Below are 17,203 nucleotides of genomic sequence, written 5' to 3'. Positions count from 1 at the left end.
CAAAAAGCAATGCTCATAGGGTTGGGAGTGGCCAGTACAAATGGCACTGATAAATTTTGGCACACAGGTTCCGCTGAGGAGTATAGCTCCGAGGAGTTTGACGGATGAGGGGTTCAGTGCCTACGCTCGAGTTTGGCGATCTTATCTACAAGTTGTTCTGAATGAATGCTACATTTGATTCCGCCAATGCGGCGATGTAATAATTTATGTAATTCCGCACTATTTGTACTCTGATATTATCATTGTATGGATGTGATATTCGACTGGAATTTGGGTAATATGATCTACAACGGTCTTATTACACTTCGACGCTGTGGATTTCCCTTCAGTGGAAATCGGGGTCGCTTCAATGCCTTCCCCGGTAGAGCGCCGAAAGGTAACTCTAGTGGATTGCTCATGTCATTGAGTTATCTCACTTGTGGGTAGGTTCTTATGGTGTCCAATTGTGAGGATGAGGTTTATGCAACACCTCTTAGCCGCCGACCCACCAAGTGTTGGTTGACACAATGAAGACTAGTGTAACAGAACCAACCAATTTATAAGAGCACAAGTACAAAAGCAATCACCGGAGTGATCGAACCGTCATACTTGAACCCATATAAACCTAGTAGTCAACTGAAACCACGAAGGATTTCAAACCAACTTGCATACAACCAAGATCACAGTAATTCAACATAACAAGCCACATGTTACATCCAGTTCACTAGTAGTTCACAAGTACCTCATACATCAGAGTATACATAGTTATTACAAAATGAGTTCACAAATAGCAGGAAGCAAAGTAGTTTGAGACCATCACACACACTTAGTTCAATTACAAGCCAGATCCATAGTCATATCCAGCAAAAGCAGTAAGATAAGATAACATAGATGATCATGCCCATGATCTAGTCTTCATCCCCCGCAGGGTGGAGACAATACTTGCAGTAGCCGTTATAGAGCACATCATCTGCAACAAGGGGGGATAAATCCTGAGTACAAGAATGTACTCAGCTAGACTTACCCATCGTAAACCAAAATTAAATGACCTAAGGAGCATGCAAGGCTTTATCGGTGGATCTTGCTTGACAACCATTTTGCATAAAAGCTTAGTGATATAAGAGCATAATTTAGTTATGAGTAAGCAGCAAGTTATCAATATTAACCTGTCAACTAGATTAGCACCTATATTAGAGCAAGCAATTGATTAACTCCAAACATTAGTAATCATATCCGATATAATGTTGTATCATCTTCATCATCGATTTAACCATCAAGTTCCATTAAGTGCATCTACGTTGCCGCTGCTCAGTCAAGTTCTCACTATCCGGGAGAGACGGCGATTCAAATCGATTCTGATCCAGCTAGAGGGGTATTCCTAACACAAACCCAGGCATACCGCACGAAGGCAGCCTTAGGTCACCTTTGGTACAACTCAAGGATTCCACTCTACCAGGTGGTCAATCTCACCTCAAACTTACGCCAATAGCTCCCCGCACATCCTTACTACCGCTAGGGTGCGCACTTTCACTTCCTAGACTTCCTAGTCTGAATTGAGCTACTCGGCTTCGCGGTCGGAACGAGTTATCCGGCCAACTAAGTGATAGGCATGCGTTCAACATGACATGAGGACATACAGCGAATCGGTCCTTAACCGACACAGACAGGGATAGATCCACACCCAAAACCTCCTTGCCTTGTTGCTTCTCTATCGACATCCCACCCAGTCACAATTCATTATTAACATATGGTTATTTTTATGATAGCAAATATAGCCAACCGTGATCAGACATTATCCTAACTTGCAGGTGACAGGAAATCACCTGACTTTTACCGGTCTAAGCAAGGCTAAGCTTTGATTCGCTCCTAGACCTAAATAGGATTCAGGGTACGTTTACTGGATAAGGAATAGATATATATATGCAACAAGTGTTTGCATCCAGTTCCTATCACTTAATGCATCATAAATAAAGATACTCAAAGCAACCATTTTCAAAACATAGGAGACTTAGAATTCTTCGGGGCTTGCCTTTTAGAAAAGATGAAGGTTGGTGATCGGGACACTCAAGAACTTCTTCGTCGGCTCCTTCTTCGGGGGCATGCACCTCCTGCTCCTAAGCTTGCTGCTGATCCTCCGGAAGTACTTGCTTGAATTCCAGAAGCGTGACACCCTTCGGAACACCTATTGCATGCATATGCATAGTATAAGAATCATGCATGCGCAATAGATGGAAGATGATGATGAAATGTACAGCCATGTATAGATGGACGCATGAAAGACATGATGATACAAGATTAACATCTATTTTACTGAGTATGTGCATATCTCTTTTAGAACACAAGAACTACACACTCACCAAGATCTAACAACCTAAGATAAAGTTGTTCATCTTCAGTAAGAGGTCTAGCATGTACAACTAACAAGTTATTTTAGTTAGCTTAGCATCTAACTCATCATTCCGACTCATATCAAACAAACAAGCTATTCCCTGAAATCACAGAGTCAAGGCTGCAAATAGTAGTAACTAGTTTTATCCATAACTAGAGTTGTACTAATCCAAAAGATATACAACAAGACAATCTAGAAAGCTTATAAAATTGTCTATAATTAATTATTAATCACCTCAACATGATTCCCCAGTTTAGCAGGTCGAATTTACATAAACACCGAATCAGGTCTAAACAAGACAGAGAGCAAACAAAATTATGATCCAACTTTGAACGACTGTAACTCCCAAACTACTAGGTCAAATGCCACCAAATTTTAACAGAAGATAGATACATAAGTTATCTACAACTTTTGTATTCACCATTTTCCCAGCAACCCAAATTATCATGGTGAACTTTATAAAGTTCCCAGAACTGTCCAGAAAGACATAATGCAAGAAAATAATTATTAACTTATGTTGTAAACATACAAATGGACAAAACCAACTTTACTAACTCATCACTCATGTTGGAAGAACACCAGAAAATATAGTGTCCATTCCTAAATAAATTATTTTCATGCTTTTATTAATTTATTTAGATACTTAGGTTAAATAATAAACATATGTCCAAAGTGTACAGAAAATTCCACAAAAATTACAGTAAGCTTATACATGTCTCCAATAGGCCAGTACATAAATGTCCCATCATTTGAACAAGTATAACATCCTACACAAAAATGACAAGGCATAAAGGCTTAAAATGACATAAATAGGAAACCCTAGTGAAAAGTGTCAAGCAACAGATTTTATATTTTTTCCTAGCATCATTAAGGTACTAGGACATCCTCCAATAATTTCATGGTCATTGGATTCATAGATAAATTACTAAAATTCACACAAGGATCATCCAATGATAAAAGGAAAATCTATAAATCAAAAACCATACAAGCACTGACTCTCACATTTTTACCAGAGCTTCTACTCATCAAGAAGAGCTCACCCACAACATTTTATAATTTTTGGAGCACAGGAACTCAAGATATAAATTAAACAAGTTTGCATTCATTTAAAAACACATCTCAAATTTCAATTTAAATCTTCCAAACATTCCACTACAAGTGTTCATGTTATATTTTTCCTAAATACTACACTTCACCATGATCCTAATAAATTTGAACCATACAATTTGGATCTACCAAACTTTAGTTACCAAATTTACAAAATAGCATCCAAAACTGAATATTTGAACTAGCTTTTTAGGTTTGAGTCACTGACACGCGGGGTCCGTCAGTCAGCCGGGCCCGCATGTAAGTGAAAGGAAAACAGAGGAGGTGGCTCTCCGGGGACGCGAATCGGTGGAGCTCACCGACGGCGACTACTCCAACGAATCAAGGGCACTGGCGTGTTCCTCACGATGAGCCACGCCTATCTATGCCTTTCCCCAACCGCTACCAAGCTCCAGCTAGGATGGCGACGGCAATGGTGGACGGCGGCGAGGACCCATCGGCACTCTAGGTGAAGTCCGGCCATGTAGAGCGTGGCTAAGCTCGATATGAGTTTCTAGGGTTCGTGGGGAAGGCAATGTGGAGGAAAGGGAGCACGGAAAAGCCCTGGTCAACAAGGTCCACGGTGAGCTCGCGCTCCAGCGAGACTCCGGACATGGCGGCGGTGACAGAACTGGCCAACGGACCCTCACCTGACCACGAACAAGACTACGAAGGACTCAGGGGTGTAGAGCAGTGCAAGGAGCTTCTATGCACGCGAGCAATTGTTCAGCGGCTGACCGGCGGAGGGGCTGCGTGACAGGCGACGCGCTCGACAGCAATGGTGCGGTAGCGGCTTTGCTTTCGGTGTCTCAGATGCGCGTGAGAAGGAGATAGAGAATGAGGGCGACTGGGAGGGCAGGTGGGCGTGGCCTTCTTGTGGACGATAGTGGGGCAACAACGCCAGGACGGACCAGTGGTGCATGGCAGCCTCGTGGCGACAGCGGCCTGTTGCTGGTTGGCACTGTAGCGTGAAGCTGATTCAGTTAACAGAGCGAAGGAACTAGCCTGACAGCAAGTTTTTGTCGATCTATAACTCCTAAACCGTGACAATCTAGCTCTAGGTGTAGTTGACAAAGTTGGAGATTGAAGTGAGGACTACATCTTTTCTAATTGGAACTCGAGCTGGTTCAGCCTGGTTAGGGAGATACAAAGCTCCAAACAATGATACATGAAACTGAAACTCAGTTGCCAGACTTTGAAAATTTCTAAGTGTAGAATCAGTACCCAAAACTAACTTGTGGGCCATGTTTGAGACTGTTCCACACATTTTCATGACTTTGCCGCTAAACAAAGTTTGTTTCCAATATAATTTGCTACAACTTTGCTTTAGGTTGCTCAGACATGCAAATACTCTAAGATGTACTTTTTAAACAGTCAAACAACAGAGCTCTAGGGTCAACACAAGTCAAACTATTACTTGGAAGTGTAATTAGGCAATATGGTCAACATGAACATTGTTCCTAATGACATTCTAAGTGTAGCTAAGGTATTCTAGTTACCCACATTCATCACTTACACTCAATCACACATGATCATAAAGCATACATACAATGAAACTTAAAAGAACAATAGCATGCTTCACATGTTTCATAGCAATGTTTCATATAGAAATGCTTATGCATGAATGAATGATGCTTATGAATGAGATGATGATGCACATGCTCATGTGATGCAAGTGTTTTAGTGCAACCATAACACTGAGGTGTTACAACTAGCGTGCCGACAAGCACGTGAACCTCAGAAGAAAAATTTGCTTGTCTCTTGCCATTGGCATTCTCCCAAGTGATTGTATTAGTGATCATATTGTGATTGGTTCATCACTCTACACGGCAATATAAACGTCCCACTCACTTCTTTACTTACTTGCAAAGTAGTTATAACAAGCTCTTTAGTGTAGACTTGTTGAGAGCTTTTAGTGAGTAGTGACATAGCCTTTGTTTATGCCTAGTGATCATAGCAACTAGAATTATTGGATAGGTGGCTTGCAACCCTTGTAGAGTTAGAGCAAAATTGCATTTCGACATTTAGTGTACTAACCTCTTGCTCTAGTGTATTTGTAGAATTTTTTTATAGGCTACTCACCCCCTCTCGCCATTTAGGACTTTTCACTAACTCTAAAATATGCTCAATAGCATTATGAAATCGTAGTTCTTTGCCGCTGGACAACGTAGCCATTAAAAACATTTTTGTAGTTTGGGAGAGAGAAAGGACGGTGAATAGACCATATTGTCCATGCGGTCTTCTTACTCCTTCGACTTCCACTATAGCTGATTAGGGCCCCTCATGAGCTATGCGAGGGCCTCTCTCGTGCTGGCCCCGTCGGCTCACTCTTTGGCTGCTCGACGGGTGTGGCAATGATGAGATCCATGAACATGGAGTTCTTCGTCTCCATGACTCCATGGATGCAGGCGGCCGATGTAGCGTCGTTGGAGACGACGATGGAGCAGAGCACCTCCATGACGGGACCACTAGGCAATGGGGGTCCGCGGTCGCAGAGCCCTGTTAACTCAACGATGGACTATATGGCGCACGGGCTCTCCGGTGAAAGAAGTGGTGGCGGCAACGAGCATGGCGTGATGGGGCTGCGTGCATTGGTGGTGGCGCCGATGAGGGCAAGGTGGCAGGCCTTCGAGGACGACACCACTACTCCTCAACGCCTTCTGGAATGGGTCTAGCCATGTGCCAAGGCTAGCGGACACGACAGCCACCTCGCCGCCATGTGTGCCGGCGACATCCACCTCTAGTGCCCATTGGGCCCACTGACCAGACGTGCGTGAAGCCCAGGAGAAATTGGAGGAGGAAGAAGACCGCAAGGTAATATGGGTCTATTCACCATCCTTTCTCTCTCTCTTAGACCGCAAAAATAAATATTTTAATGGCAACGGTGTATAGCGGTAAAAAACCACGATTTCATAATAGTACCGGACATATTTGGAGTTGGCGGTGTCCGTCGCAAATTACACAATTGAAGGGTATCCATAAGCAAAATTTGTCTTATGTATTCTAGTGTTTTATTTTGTGATTGATTACCAACCAAAGTTTCTGTCTCTTTTCATTCCGATACTCCGAAGCAGGCTTTGTATTTTTCAAACTTCTACACATGCCGCCATTAGCCTTTTTTTTTTCTTTTGTCATTTTCACGTTTATTATTGAAAAAAAATAGAACAACTCAGTTGCATGAGAGGGAAAGTACGTATGCCATGAACCTGAATTTTTTTTCTTTATTAGTTTGGTGTATATGATTGAATAGAACAACTCAATTGCATGAGAAGGAAAGTATTTTGCAAGGCTAAAGGACGCTTTCGATTTAGTTAATGCCAGTGATTATTTTAGATTATGCAAGGAAAACCTTTTCAAAAATGTGCAGGAAGCACGGCATGCCATGCTTATATATAATTAAATGAAATCATGTGCGCTATGTCACATGATGAACGGATAGAACATTCTAGATGATCATAGTTGTCCGTGTTATCCTCTTGCATCTTGTGGTTTGGGCTCTTTTTGCATGCCTCTTGCTTTAGCAACGGCTGGTTGGTATTTGTTAGAAATATAGTTCTATACGGAATCCTTACCTTCAAGTATGTTCTATTTTAATTGAAAAGAAACTCATTACAGTTTTAGCAGGATGCTTAGGGCATATCCATTACTTCTTTTTAGAGCATTTCATTAAAAGAGAACTGCTTGCCATCATTACTAAAAATTAAAGAGTACCTCCTCCATCCTAAAATATAAAGTACCAAAGGTTAAAATTTGTTTTAAATTATAAGGTATTCTAAATTTCTCAATCCTATCTATATGTGTTTGTCATTTAAAATAATCCGTTGATCAGTGTAATCTTTTTAAACATGAGAAAATTATATGTATGCCCGGTAAAACTCATTTATTTCTTTTATGGTCTTGCAAATTTCAGCATTTCTCGTATGACACTGTGTCTGAATTTGTTTCTCTATATGATACTACAGTAATTTTTGGAGGCTAACACCATTAAGTTCATGTGAAATGACCAGAATACCCCTGTTCTAAGAAAATGCACTGACTCCCTATAGGACACTGACTTCATGTGATGTTAGAAAATACACGTGTTCCCTATATGACACTACCTATTTCTAATGCTTTATTTTGGCATTAAAATTCATCCACATTTATATAAATCCAAATATTGATGTGATGCACCTATTTTTAGAGCCACCTATAGATCTAGCCGTCTCCACAAATTGATTTTTAAAGGTGGCTCTAGATCCATTGGCTTTTAGAAATCTATTTTATAGAGGCTGCTGGATCTAGAGTCACCTCGAAAGATATGGGCATTTGTACAGGTGGCTTGAAAAATATCAGCCTATGCTATGCATTTTATAGACGACTTATTTCAGAAACCAGTTTTTGAAGCGGCTCTAGATTGAGCCGCCTCTATTAAAAAAAAGAGACGTCTCTATAAATCAATTCTGTACCAGTGCATGTCTATTTAAAATGAAACATAGTTTTGCAAGAAAAAAGAATAATTATAGCTAGTATTCTCTCAATCCCAAATTATATGTCACTTCAATTTTATTCGAAATCAAATTTATCCAACTTTGATACTTAGCAATTGATTATATGGTTCCATAGTGCTAGTGTTGATGGATGAATTTATGGGTCATAGATGGACCGCACACACCGATCATTTAAGTAGCGTGGAGATGTAGTGGTTTGGATAAATTAGATCAAGTGCGCATCAAAAGAACATGTCTGTCCAAAAGAAAACGTACGTTTGCAATGAAAAAGAATAATCCTAGCTGTCTAAATTATAATTCAGTAAATTTTTTCGTTTTCAGCTAAAACATCTTATCAAAACACGTGTTGAGTGTTTACGATCTAGTGTTAATTATTTTTTTTAACAATGAATACAGAATTTGGAGATGGCATAGCAAAGGAACATGCTGAATTAGACTCCACGGTCAGTAAGTTTGAGGAACACAAGGATTTTCATTTGCAATATTGCCTTTCTTTATCTTTTTGTCCTTTTAGTGATATATAAGAGCATCTTTAGGAGTTTAATAAAACAACTCTCTATTTTGGGGAAAAAATAAAAAATATCATTCAACAGTTTAGTAAAAAAGCTCTTTAAAAATATAAAAAGTTGCTAACTATCCTCTCCAACTCAGTAACTTTCACAGTTGAGAAGAACTCTATATCTGCTCACCATCCAATATTTTCTCAGGAAGTTAGAGTAAATTAGACGCATGGGTAAATTAAGAAAATAAACGATTCGATATGAGAAAATGGTAAGCGACAAAGAAACTATTAAAAATATTTAGATGGTTAAAAATAGTTCGGGTTCCAATGCAAAATCATTTAGGAAGCTACTGTACGAGACTATTGAAGAAGAACAAAATTTAAGGTTGCTATATCTTCCATTAACTTGCTATAGATCTATTAGTCTAAGAAGTAAACTACTCCCTCCATACCGGTAAAAAATGACGTTTAGGACATCATTTAGTATAACAAGGAGTGATTAATTAGGGTAAAGTTTTCCCTGTCTACCCATATTAAATACAGCTGTGGCTGCATTCCATACAAAAAAGTTGCACACCCTTACTGGCTAGCGCAGCGGGGGCTGGTGTCTATTGTTGAGAACGGTGCGGGTTTGACTCCCCACTGTCTCTATTTTTTTTTGTAGTTTTAGCGCATTTTGCATGGCACTGTGCAGCGAGGCGAGTTGGGGCCGAGCACGAGCGGCGCAGCGTGCAGCGATGCGAGCTGGTACTCGAGGGCGCGCGATTTTAAGACGCAAACGACCACACGAGAGGGCGAGCGTCGCACGTGCGGCGTGAATCGAGGCGAGCATCCCACGCGCAGGCGTTGAGTAATTGCACGTAGAGATCGATGAGCCAGGGACAAAAAAAAAAAAGTCCAGGAGAGGGGCTACGACGCTAGAACGACGTTTTATCCCTAAACTACGCGATGAGCCGGGACGGCGTTTTATCTGTACAGGGAGGGAGTATATTAAATCCCCGGAGATCTCTGATATACTCCAATCATGAAATGCAATGATTTTCATATATAAATACCCCTCCAAATGTAGCTTCGGTAGTCAGCTTCCACCACTAGTCCACTAAGGCCCACTCCCTTCCAACAATCTCGCTGCGCTGCTCCCTTGCTCGCTTCTCCCCTTCCCACCCCCCACGATCCGATCCCTTTCATCCAGTCACATTGCATCCATCCCCACCGATCTCCAGCATTAGATCCGTCGCCTGTTATTTCTTCTTTCATCAGAAAATCAAATCATACTGAAAGATGAATATAATAAATAAAAAAGAATAAAGAGAATCTTGAATCGCAGCTCTGCTTCGCTCTACTCTTTTTTCTTGGATCGAACCTGCGTTTTTAGTAAAGCTTGGGTGTTGAGTTCTTGCATCCAATCGAGCGACTGGTGGTTTCTGAGGGGGCAGTGTGGGATGGCCGGGAAGTTGGAGAAGATGGCGTCGATCGACGCGCAGCTGCGGATGCTGGCGCCGGCGAAGCTGTCAGGAGGACGACAAGCTGGTGGAGTACGACGCCCTCCTCCTCGACCGCTTCCTCGACATCCTCCAGGACCTCCACGGCGAGGATCTCCGTGAGCTGGTAACATGAAATGTCTCTTTTATCCTTTCCTTCTATCCTGGATCCGCCTTATATGGTCGGTTGATATTCCGGATCAGGCTATTTGCACTGGTTTCTGCGCCATCTTGTTATTTTATAAACCGGAGGCTTGGGCAATCTGGGCCAAGCTTGATAGACTGGATTAATAATTTGAGCTGGAAGCTGGAGCTTACTTAGAGAACAACAGGGCTTTGGATGATTTCTCTGATTCCTCTCCTGGATGTTAATCTTTACTAGTAACTTTTTTTCCAGAATACTATGTTATTCTTAGTGCTTAGAGCATCTAATGAGGGCACTAAATGGAGTTGGGATGTTGACTTTACTTCCTGATACAACTTTTTTTAGAGAAAAGGTCTCCCCAGCTTTATTTCAGAGAATAAAGCACAAACGTGCAGGTACTTACAACGTATTCTAGGCGCGCCTGCCACTTCCTGATATAAATTACTCTTGGAGTATTGTCTTGCAGGACTGTGTTCATTGGATTTGACTGTTTGATTGTGCAGGTCAAATTTGAGTTTATTTTGTTTGCTAACTGGAATGATAAACAAAATTTTGACTTGCTTAAACAGGCCTTACACAGTTCTCCTGCATATCCCTGGGAAAGAAAAAAAATGTAAAACACCTCAGTTTCCCCACGTAGAGAAAGGGAATAACTATGGTAGCCAATTGTCCAAGAGTGATAACTGATATTGATTTGATTTGATTTGAATTAACTCCTGCCAAGCTACTATTTTCGGAAAATAAATTGATTGGGTTGGTTGCAACCCTTGTGTATGCATATGAAAAGGACAATTCTCATTTGCCTTGTTGTGATTAGTCAGATAGTCAGACCTTAATCAGTTAATCTTTGTGCTGTTTTTACCATGATCTGTTAATATGATTGTTTCACCCTGCTCTGTAGGTACAAGAGTGCTATGAGATAGCTGCCGAGTATGAAAGGAAGCATGACTCAGAAAAGCTCGATGAACTTGGCAACATGTTGACCAGCTTGGATCCTGGTGATTCGATTGTAATGGCGAAAGCATTCTCACATATGCTTAATTTGGCCAACTTGGCTGAGGAAGTCCAGATTGCTTATCGGAGGAGAATCAAGCTCAAGAAGGGGGACTTTGCTGATGAAAACTCAGCACTGACTGAATCTGACATTGAGGAAACTTTTAAGCGGCTTGTAGTTGACCTTAAGAAGTCACCAGCTGAGGTTTTTGATGCTCTGAAGAGTCAGACTGTTGACCTGGTTTTGACTGCACATCCAACCCAGTCAGTGAGGAGATCACTGCTACAGAAGCATTCACGGTGAGTCAGAAAAAACGATGCCTTGAAATCTAACACAAATACATGAAATACTTCTGTTCTCTAACTGGCATGACTGAAAATATAAATCTAGGATAAGGAATTGTTTGGTTCAACTGTGCTCTAAGGACATCACACCAGATGACAAACAGGAGCTTGATGAGGCTCTCCAGAGGGAGGTAACACATTGAACCTATACTATGAGCATTAGACTTTTGTTTTATCTAAGGCAGCTCCTTGCCTACGTGATAAATTTCTTCAGCTCTGATTTGTGCAAACTATGAAGCATTTGCTGATCTTATCAGCATATACAGCGTTAATGTTGTCATTTATTCTGTTCCTGTATGCCACCTACGTTGGTACATTAATAATCCAAGTATTAACTTCAATTCATTATTTTCAGATCCAGGCAGCCTTCAGAACTGATGAGATCAGAAGAACCCAGCCTACTCCACAAGATGAAATGCGGGCTGGTATGAGTTACTTCCATGAAACAATATGGAAAGGTGTTCCAAAGTTTTTACGCCGTGTGGATACTGCCTTGAAGAACATTGGAATTGATGAGCGTGTGCCCTATAATGCCCCTCTCATTCAGTTCTCTTCTTGGATGGGAGGAGATCGTGATGGTAAACAAGAGACAGCTTAATAATGTTTCTGCAATCTCATTGCTATGTTATTTGCATCCTAATGCCTTTAACCAATTTAGGAAATCCAAGAGTGACACCAGAGGTTACAAGGGATGTCTGTTTGCTTGCCAGAATGATGGCTGCAAATTTGTATTGCTCACAGATTGAGGATCTCATGTTCGAGGTACAAATGACTGATTACTTAATTTTTCGTTGTTATACTTATATGAACTAATTGGCAATATGAAGTGACAAAATTTGTGCAAAATTTTTCAGTTGTCAATGTGGCGGTGCAATGATGAGCTTCGGGCACGAGCAGATGAGTTACATTGCTCGTCAAAGAAAGATGCAAAGCACTATATAGGTACATTGGATTAGCAAATAACACTGTTTGACATTTAGATTTTTTTCTTCAGAATATCAGATGGTAGATGGCTACTTGGCTGTTCCTATTAACTATTGTCTCTTCTGTAACAGAGTTCTGGAAAAAGGTTCCTCTGAGTGAACCATATCGGGTTATACTCGGTGATTTGAGAGACAAGCTTTACAATACACGTGAGCAGGGCACACCAGTTGTTATCCAGTGGATATTCTGACATTCCTGAAGAATCTACTGTCACAAACGTTGAGCAGGTCAACTATTGATCAAAGAATCTTTGAACTGCACCAGTTGAATAGTGAATTTTTTTCTCAAGTTTTTGGATTGATCATTGATCTGAAAAACTGTTCACTTGCAGGTTCTTAGAGCCTTTGGAGCTATGCTACAGGTCTCTCTGTGCTTGTGGTGACCGTGTAATTGCTGATGGAACCCTTCTTGATTTCTTGCGCCAAGTTTCTACCTTTGGACTGTGCCTTGTGAGGCTTGACATAAGGCAGGAATCTGATAGGCACACTGATGTCCTTGATGCTATTACCACCTACTTAGGAATAGGGTCATACCGTGAGTGGTCTGAGGAACGCCGTCAGGAGTGGCTTTTGTCTGAACTCAATGGGAAGCGTCCATTGTTTGGTCCAGACCTTCCCACCACCGATGAGATTGCTGATGTCCTAGACACATTCCGTGTGATAGCTGAACTTCCTGCGGACAACTTTGGAGCATACATTATTTCTATGGCAACAGCTCCATCTGATGTTCTTGCTGTTGAGCTTCTCCAGCGTGAATGTCATGTGAAGACACCACTTAGAGTTGTCCCACTGTTTGAGAAGTTGGCTGATCTTGAAGGTGCCCCAGCTGCATTGGCCAGACTGTTCTCAGTGGATTGGTATAGAGAAAGGATTAATGGCAAACAGGAGGTCATGATTGGCTACTCAGACTCAGGTAAGGATGCTGGTCGTCTCTCAGCAGCTTGGCAGCTGTACAAGGCTCAGGAGGAGCTTATCAAAGTAGCTAAGCAATTTGGGGTGAAGTTGACCATGTTCCATGGGCGAGGTGGTACTGTTGGAAGAGGTGGAGGCCCCACTCATCTTGCCATTTTATCTCAGCCACCGGACACAATCCATGGATCCCTCAGGGTCACTGTTCAGGGGGAAGTCATTGAACAGTCCTTTGGTGAGGAGCACCTGTGTTTCAGGACACTGCAGCGTTTCATGGCTGCTACTCTTGAGCATGGCATGCATCCACCAATTTCCCCAAAACCTGAATGGCGTGCTCTGCTTGATGAGATGGCTGTTGTGGCAACAAAGGAATATCGGTCCATTGTCTTCCACGAACCACGCTTTGTCGAGTATTTCCGCCTTGTGAGTACTTCATTTCATCTTCATCAGATTGTTAAATGTAGATTGTTATGTTCTGATGATTTACTGTGCAAATGTTCGCATGGAGGATTTTCATGTTACTACTATCTACTATATTATATTTTCTCCAACACTTAAATACATGAAGGTTAAACATACAATACACTCAAGGCACTGAGCAAAAAAGAATGGATTTTTTAGGTGGACGCTACCTTTTGCATAAAGTTAATTTTCTTTATAATGATAATGTTAACAGGCAACACCTGAAATGGAGTATGGAAGGATGAACATAGGGAGCAGACCATCCAAGAGAAAACCAAGTGGTGGGATTGAGTCTCTACGTGCCATTCCATGGATCTTTGCATGGACACAGACACGCTTCCACCTCCCTGTCTGGCTGGGTTTTGGGGCTGCCTTCAAGCACATCCTGGAAAAGGACATTAGGAACCTCCACATGCTTCAGGAGATGTACAATGACTGGCCATTCTTCAGGGTGACAATTGATCTAGTTGAGATGGTGTTCGCCAAGGGTGACCCAGGCATCGCTGCCTTGTACGATAAACTCCTTGTTTCTTCAGAGCTCTGGCCTCTTGGGGAGAAGCTGAGGGCAAATTATGAAGAGACCAAACATCTTCTCCTTCAGGTTAGTGTGCCAACTAAAAAAACACTGTATCCGTGTCCAATTCATAAGACTGAATCCTTGTCCAATTAATAGAACAACAGTGTATGCAGTTATAAGAATCCTCTATTGTCGTAAACTGATGCGACTGGCTACTTAAAATTTCAGGTTGCTGGACACAAGGATCTTCTTGAAGGGGATTTATACCTGAAGCAGCGTCTCCGCCTCCGTGATGCGTACATCACCACACTGAATGTCTGCCAAGCCTACACGATGAAGCGCATCCTTGACCCAGATTACCATGTCACACTGCGGCCCCACCTGTCCAAGGAAATCATGGACTGGAACAAGCCTGCTGCAGAGCTCGTGAAGCTGAACCCGACCAGCGAGTATGCGCCGGGGCTGGAGGACACCCTCATCCTGACCATGAAGGGCATTGCTGCTGGGATGCAGAACACTGGTTAAGCCAAGAAATGACCTGCCGGAGTGGACACCATTTGACCTTAAGTGTGCCTTGAATCTGATGATTTGCTCTCGGCCCAATATTTTTGCCGATGTAGCTGCTTCTGACTTTCCCCATTGGCAATAATGAATTATGTACCATTGTCAAAATTTTTACCGTGTTCATTATTAAGAGCTAAATTTGTTACTTGTTGCACCGTACTACCTTCATCCTAAAATATAAGGTATCGAAATTTGTCCTAAGTTAGACTATCATAAGTTTGACCAAACTTATAGAAAAAAACAATAATACTTACAACTTCAGCTTAGCATCATTAGATACATTATGTAGTTTAATAATTTATCTCATAATGTGGTAGATATTAACATTATTCATTATAAAGTCGACCATATTTAAGATAGTTTGACTTGGGACAAATTTTAATCTCTTATATTCCAAGCCAAAGGGAGTATGACTTAAAGATTGAAGTGGAATATAGCAGAAACCTAGCACAGGCTATTAAAGGCTTGTCGGAAATGCATATGGTAGTTGTTCATGGCTGCATAAATCTCACTTCATCTTCTAACCATTTTCATCTTCGTCCTCTTCTTTTCCTTACCATCTCCCAGCATCAGCTGGTCAAAGGTCTTCAATATAGGTTGAGAATGCGTGGTGGTGAGCTTTGCTGTGCGAGCCGGATTGATTCCCAATTATTCCTGCCCCAAAATCCATAATGTTCAACATGAATGTTCAACGATACTTGAAGTAAGGTATCATTTATGACTTCGAGTACCTTTTAGCCATGCGCGTGTCCCTTTAGGCATAAGCTATTGATCTAGCTTGTGCATGCATATATATAGGCTTTGTGAATAAATACGTATGATTATCACAAAGGCTTGTTTTGCAAAATCTCTACTTCCCTATTCTTTTGTAATTCACGAGGATAAAACAACTTTAAGAAATATATCTAGTAATATTGTTGTTGATATAACATGTATTCATCTGCATAACACAGGCATCATTATCTTCAGAGACAATGGTTGGTGGCAAGTGGCTTGCTATTTCTCTTCTTCACATTCTCTTCATCTTTCACATTTTTTCTCCTTTCTCTTCTTCAGCCGTGCACAATAAATGTTAAGTGGGTTCCATAATTCCATTAGTTTAGTGGTGGCGCAGGGCTGTGTGTTTGGGTTAAGTGGCTTGCTATTTCTCTTCTTTGCTTGCTTCCTCGATTTCTGAGCTTTGAAGGATTTTCTTGCCAACTCAAGTGAGGCAAAACTGCTCTCCCACGTTGGCAAGCCTAGCCTTACCAGGCAAGGCAATGTTAGGATCTGTTTTGATCCATTAACACTAAAAATTAGCTAGCTATTAATAACTGCTATTTTTAGCTAGCTAATTTTAAGTAGAAGGGTGTTTGGATCCACCTGCTAATAGCTACTAGTAGGTGGTTTGACGGTAAGTTAAAATTGAAGGTACATATAAACTATTAGCACCTACATACCTGCTAATTGAACTAATAGGTAGAAGTCATCTAGCTAATAATTGGTGGTAATAGGTAGAAGTCATCTAGCTAATAATTGGTTGGTTTATTAGCAGATATGTTTGGATCCACTAGTCCTAATTTTAATTGCTAAATTTTAGTACCCAAACAAACCTTTAACATTGTTTTTACTATATGTCTAAACATGGTGTATATCTAAATACAAAGCAAAAACTATATATAATATCTAGAAAAGACAAAACATCTTATAATTTAGAATGGAGGGAATACTATTTATTCCAAATATGTAGGAAAGAGTAGTGTTGTAACCTTTTCACAGTAGTTAGTGTCCTATAGGATCCAAGGGCCCACACTTCTATCCAAGTAATGATGTGAGAATGACTGTGAGGACCTCGATATGTCTGGAAAGCTTTGGTCACCCAAAGGACAACTGACAATTAAACAACGGATGGAAAAACATGGATGAAAACTAACATGTGAAAGGTTCTTATTTGGTTTTGGTAATTGAGTACCAACCTAGGTGGACTAATATGTTTGAATGTAAGATACACAGGTAATTAGTCCACAGGTACACTTATGTGAGCAACTCATGCCATGATGGTGAACATGGCTTGGATTTGTTGCAAGGCTCACACATGTGATGAAGGAGCTCATTGCATATGATACATGACATTGAGTCATGTGGCTAAGGTGGAAAATATCAAGACAAAACTTGGCTTGATGGACCGGTTGCAAGTGTGAAGGGCAAGTGGAGGCTTTGGAGCGATGGATCGCGTGGCGGTGAAGCTTGAGCAAGACTTGGCGCCGATAGGACGAAGGCAACGGTGAAAAGCAAGTGATGTTAAGATCAATGAACCAACAAGGTCATGTGATGATATGAAGTGGATCATATCATTTGTTGATCAAGGTTGGTGCATGT

The 17,203-nt window shown here is 41.2% G+C and overlaps 1 protein-coding gene across 1 annotated transcript; it reads left to right on the top strand.

Annotated features, from left to right (window-relative positions):
- Positions 1–9,525: 9,525 nt before the first annotated feature.
- On the top strand, positions 9,526–14,985 carry LOC136502327 (phosphoenolpyruvate carboxylase 2-like). The gene is given in 12 exon segments (XM_066497775.1): positions 9,526–9,960; positions 9,962–10,054; positions 10,974–11,365; positions 11,457–11,541; positions 11,766–11,988; positions 12,069–12,172; positions 12,265–12,352; positions 12,466–12,548; positions 12,550–12,620; positions 12,726–13,725; positions 13,979–14,365; positions 14,510–14,985. Coding segments are annotated over 12 exon segments (2,895 nt in total). The 5' UTR covers positions 9,526–9,888; the 3' UTR covers positions 14,807–14,985.
- The last annotated feature ends 2,218 nt before the right edge of the window (positions 14,986–17,203 follow it).

The sequence above is a fragment of the Miscanthus floridulus genome, chromosome 13 (assembly GCF_019320115.1).
Source record: "Miscanthus floridulus cultivar M001 chromosome 13, ASM1932011v1, whole genome shotgun sequence".
In the NCBI taxonomy this organism is placed as follows: Eukaryota; Viridiplantae; Streptophyta; class Magnoliopsida; order Poales; family Poaceae; genus Miscanthus; species Miscanthus floridulus.
Note: the sequence above shows the minus strand (reverse complement) of the source record. Positions and strands in the feature narration are given on the sequence as shown.